Genomic DNA, 5,000 nt, shown 5'->3' with positions numbered 1-5,000 from the left:
AGATACGTTTGTGACTGTACAGCAACCATCGTACACATACAAGATTAACACAGAGGATGTTTCAGATGTGGTTAACAGATACAACAGCATTACTGTATCTACTCTATGGGTACAAAAAGCAACGCTGTCTCCATATTGAGCGGCTACCGATAATAGCAGATATAGAGCAATACCTTGCTAACTGTTTAGCCTTGCTCTTAGAGATGTGGGCCATCTGAAGGCCATCTGAAGGCCCCATGAAAACTAAAAGATGACATTTGTAGCCTAGTTGTGAGATGTTCAGCTTGAGCTGCTGATGTTTCAGTAACTTGGTTAAAGAGGCTTCCTCCAGGCTGTGGGCGAAGGTACAGCCAACCTCTAGAATGAACACCTCTCTACTACTCTCATTAACCACCACAACGTCAGAACACCTCTCTACTACTCTCATTAACCACCACAACGTCAGAACACCTCTCTACTACTCTTATTAAGCACCACTACGTCAGGGGTGTTGGCTGAGATGTTAGGGAACAGTGTTTGTACAGTGATGCAGAGGACCCAAAGGTAGAGCCGATACCTTTCGATATCAAATCCACAATTCTGTCGTGCCTACATGTAAAGCCCTTTGTAAGCATGGCAACCATTTAGGATGTGCGACATTAGTTTCAGTGATCTGCACATGGCCATGGTGTATACAGTGACACACACACACACACACACACACACACACACACACACACACACACACACCTCTCCGCAGGTTTTTTTCTCCATCCCTCTGAATCTCTCAGGTGTGCCTCAGGACGGTTAGCATGCAGCCCGTCCTTCGGGGGGGTGAACAGCGGGTCGCAGGCAGTATTGATCTGCTGATGAAGGTGCAGGGATGTCTTAAATGAAGTCAGTGTATCTTCCGGGCTTAATGTGATTCATTGTTCGCACATGCAATTACTCTGCCTGTCAGCTGGATCGTCTGCCAGGACGTGGGTGATATATACCTACCTGAGGGTGATATATACCTACCTGAGGGTGATATATACCTACCTGAGCCTTGGGATCTATCAGGGACACGTCCCATGCCTCCAGGCTGACCAAGTCACACTCAGCACTAAGCATAGGGAATAGTGATAGACAGCAGTCTATGATCCATAGGATAGCAACAGGCCCCAATTCACTTCTGCCCTTGTATCAGTTAGCCATGCTAATGTATTAGCATGACATGACTGTATATACCAACGTAGGAAAGAGCAGATTCCACAGATACCTATGAGGTATACATATGCGTATGAGAGGGAAAAGGCTTATGGTGATACACTTTAAATGCCGAAATTGTGATGAAATGATCCTGGACCAAACCCAAAAGACCTCGACCAAGCAGTTAAAGTAGCACATTGTTCTCCCTGTGGTTAGAACTCATCCCAGTGGTGTGTAGGGGTTGACATGACATCTCCCTCATTTGATTTGCATTTCTGTGTTGGAGTAATGAACACTACAATAATATTATAATATCATCAGGCAATTCTACCCGTCAAAATGTCTTCATAAAGATGTATCTGTGAACTACTATTTTCCCTGGATTCTATGTCATGTATTGGTTGGTGTGACATCCTCAAGTGGAATAACAAGGTGGACATCTGTTCCCATGTCCTTGAAGCAGGGTGACTGAATAAAAACTGTGTTCATTGGCACATTTCACTGAACACTGAACACTGAAATCACCATGGCGATGGGCTCACCCTCCATTCAGGGAGTTAAATACACCAGTGATATTAGCTTAGTTAGTAATGCTCCTGACTCCTGAACAGAATCACCCCCTGGACCTTGAACTGACCAAGTCTCCTGTGTTGTTTTCAGATCCTGAGGATTATCAGCCACCAATATGGAAATCGTACTGTAAGTATTCTATGTGTGAAGTCATGTGTGTGTTGTGTGTAAGTATTCTGTGTGTGAAGTCATGTCTGTGTTGTGTGTAAGTATTCTGTGTGTGAAGTCATGTGTGTGTTGACCAGGAATGTAAGAACTAACTTTGCTGGCCTTGGCGTTGGCCTTCTGGCTGGCTTGTCATCACAAAGACGCTTTATGCGATCTATAAAAGGATAAGCATAAATACCCTGGGGGAATTTACATGAGTTTCTTTCTTGGGACTGGAGATCAGGGTGCAGCAGGGCGGCATGTTGGTACGTACTTGCATCCAGTCTAGAGTATGCACACATAATAGAGAGCCATCCATGCATTGCACACATCTTGTGTTCTGAGGAGCAGATGTTTGTCAGATGTCAACCAGGAGATTCTCTCTCCCCGCAAAACAGTACAGCCAAGAACACCCAGAGCTCCTCATTATACCCTGTTATGTCACCAGGCGTAGGAACGGGGTGGCTCCCAGTGACATCTGCTCCATATGTACAAGCCCAACTAAGATTGTTTTTCGAAAGAGTAAAATCTGCATCTATATCTGCTGTGTATATTGTATATACTATGATTACACTGTAAATAGTAACAGTCGTCGTCTCATTTTACTAACCTATTCTCACTCATAGGGAGCTGCATTGCAGTGTTGACATACAGTATGTGTTAATAATAATAATTATTACATAATTCTTATAGAATATAATTAATAACTAGTGTTCTCTGTATTCTGACATAACTATGTGTTTCTTGGCTTTCTGGGAGTGGTATGTATGTATGTATGTATGTATGTATGTGTGTATGTATGTATGTATGTATGTATGTACAGTATGTATGTATGTATGTATGTATGCTCGATCACATTGTTCCAAACAACGCCTTTTCTCTAAAACCTCCATGATCCTATAATCATGTGACAGTAGTATAGTAGACCATTAGTATACAGTAGTATAGTAGTACAGTGTACAGTAGTGTAGTATAGTAGTATAGTGTACAGTAGTGTAGTAGTATAGTAGTATAGTAGTATAGTAGTATAGTAGTATAGTAGTACAGTGTACAGTAGTGTAGTATAGTAGTATAGTAGTATAGTGTACAGTAGTGTAGTATAGTAGTATAGTAGTATAGTGTATAGTAGTATAGTAGTATAGTAGTATAGTGTATAGTGTACAGTAGTATAGTAGTATAGTAGTATAGTGTACAGTAGTGTAGTATAGTAGTATAGTGTATAGTAGTATAGTAGTATAGTAGTATAGTGTATAGTAGTATAGTAGTATAGTAGTATAGTGTATAGTGTATAGTGTACAGTACTGTAGTATAGTAGTATAGTAGTATAGTAGTATAGTAGTATAGTAGTATAGTGTATAGTAGTATAGTAGTATAGTGTAATAGTGTACAGTAGTATAGTAGTATAGTAGTATAGTAGTATAGTAGTATAGTAGTATAGTGTATAGTAGTATAGTGTATAGTAGTATAGTGTATAGTGTACAGTAGTATAGTAGTATAGTGTAATAGTGTACAGTAGTATAGTAGTATAGTGTAATAGTGTACAGTAGTATAGTAGTACAGTAGTATAGTAGTATAGTAGTATAGTGTATAGTGTATAGTAGTATAGTAGTATAGTGTACAGTAGTATAGTAGTATAGTAGTATAGTGTACAGTAGTATGGTAGTATAGTGTATAGTGTACAGTAGTATAGTAGTATAGTGTAATAGTGTACAGTAGTATAGTAGTACAGTAGTATAGTGTATAGTGTACAGTAGTATAGTAGTATAGTGTAATAGTGTACAGTAGTATAGTAGTATAGTAGTATAGTGTATAGTGTACAGTAGTATAGTAGTATAGTAGTATAGCACAGTAGTATAGTAGTACAGTAGTATAGTGTATAGTGTACAGTAGTATAGTAGTATAGTGTAATAGTGTACAGTAGTATAGTGTACAGTAGTATAGTAGTATAGTGTACAGTAGTATAGTAGTATAGCACAGTAGTATAGTAGTACAGTAGTATAGTAGTATAGTGTAATAGTGTACAGTAGTATAGTAGTATAGTAGTATAGTGTATAGTGTACAGTAGTATAGTAGTATAGTGTAATAGTGTACAGTAGTATAGTAGTATAGTGTATAGTGTACAGTAGTATAGTAGTATAGTAGTATAGCACAGTAGTATAGTAGTACAGTAGTATAGTGTATAGTGTACAGTAGTATAGTAGTATAGTGTAATAGTGTACAGTAGTATAGTGTACAGTAGTATAGTGTACAGTAGTATAGTGTACAGTAGTATAGTAGTATAGTAGTATAGTGTACAGTAGTATAGTAGTATAGTAGTATAGCAGTACAGTGTACAGTAGTATAGTAGTATAGTGTAATAGTGTACAGTAGTATAGTGTATAGTAGTATAGTGTACAGTAGTATAGTAGTATAGTAGTATAGTAGTATAGTAGCACAGTAGTATAGTGTACAGTAGTATAGTAGTATAGTGTAATAGTGTACAGTAGTATAGTGTACAGTAGTATAGTAGTATAGTAGTATAGTGTACAGTAGTATAGTAGTATAGTAGTATAGTAGTATAGCAGTACAGTGTACAGTAGTATAGTAGTATAGTAGTATAGTAGTATAGCAGTACAGTGTACAGTAGTATAGTAGTATAATGTACAGTAATATAGTAGTATAGTAGTATAGTGTACAGTAGTATAGTAGTATAGTAGTATAGTAGTATAGCAGTACAGTGTACAGTAGTATAGTAGTATAATGTACAGTAATATAGTAGTATAGTAGTATAGTGTACAGTAGTATAGTAGTATAGTAGTATAGTAGTATAATGTACAGTAATATAGTGGTATAGTGTACAGTAGTACAGTAGTATAGTGTACAGTAGTATAGTGTACAGTAGTACAGTAGTATAGTATACACTAGTACAGTAGTACAGTAGTACAGTAGTATAGTGTACAGTAGTACAGTAGTATAGTGTACAGTAGTACAGTAGACAGCTTGGAGAAAGGGTATTTTTAGAGTCCAGGATGGCTGGGTCATGGTGGTGGATGTAGTCCAGGTTCTTGCTGCTTTGACTTGAGTCGCTCTGACAGAATCTCACAGTCAGGAGTCTTCCTTCCTTCTGCTGTGGT

At 37.9% G+C, this 5,000-nt stretch overlaps 1 protein-coding gene across 1 annotated transcript in view; it reads left to right on the top strand.

Moving 5' to 3' along the window:
• The window catches only part of chn2 (chimerin 2), a gene marked incomplete at both ends in the record, with an annotated part of 38,724 nt that overhangs the window by 8,237 nt on the left and 25,487 nt on the right, over positions 1-5,000 (top strand). Inside the window, one exon of the mRNA XM_080541253.1 lies at positions 1,831-1,869. Coding sequence (XP_080397379.1) covers positions 1,831-1,869 — 39 coding nt within the window. The remainder of the gene's footprint in view (positions 1-1,830; positions 1,870-5,000) is intronic.

Source organism: Nansenia antarctica, assembly GCF_963989245.1.
Source record: "Nansenia antarctica genome assembly, chromosome: 10".
In the NCBI taxonomy this organism is placed as follows: domain Eukaryota; kingdom Metazoa; phylum Chordata; class Actinopteri; order Argentiniformes; family Microstomatidae; genus Nansenia; species Nansenia antarctica.
This window is presented reverse-complemented; position numbering and strand designations above follow the sequence as displayed.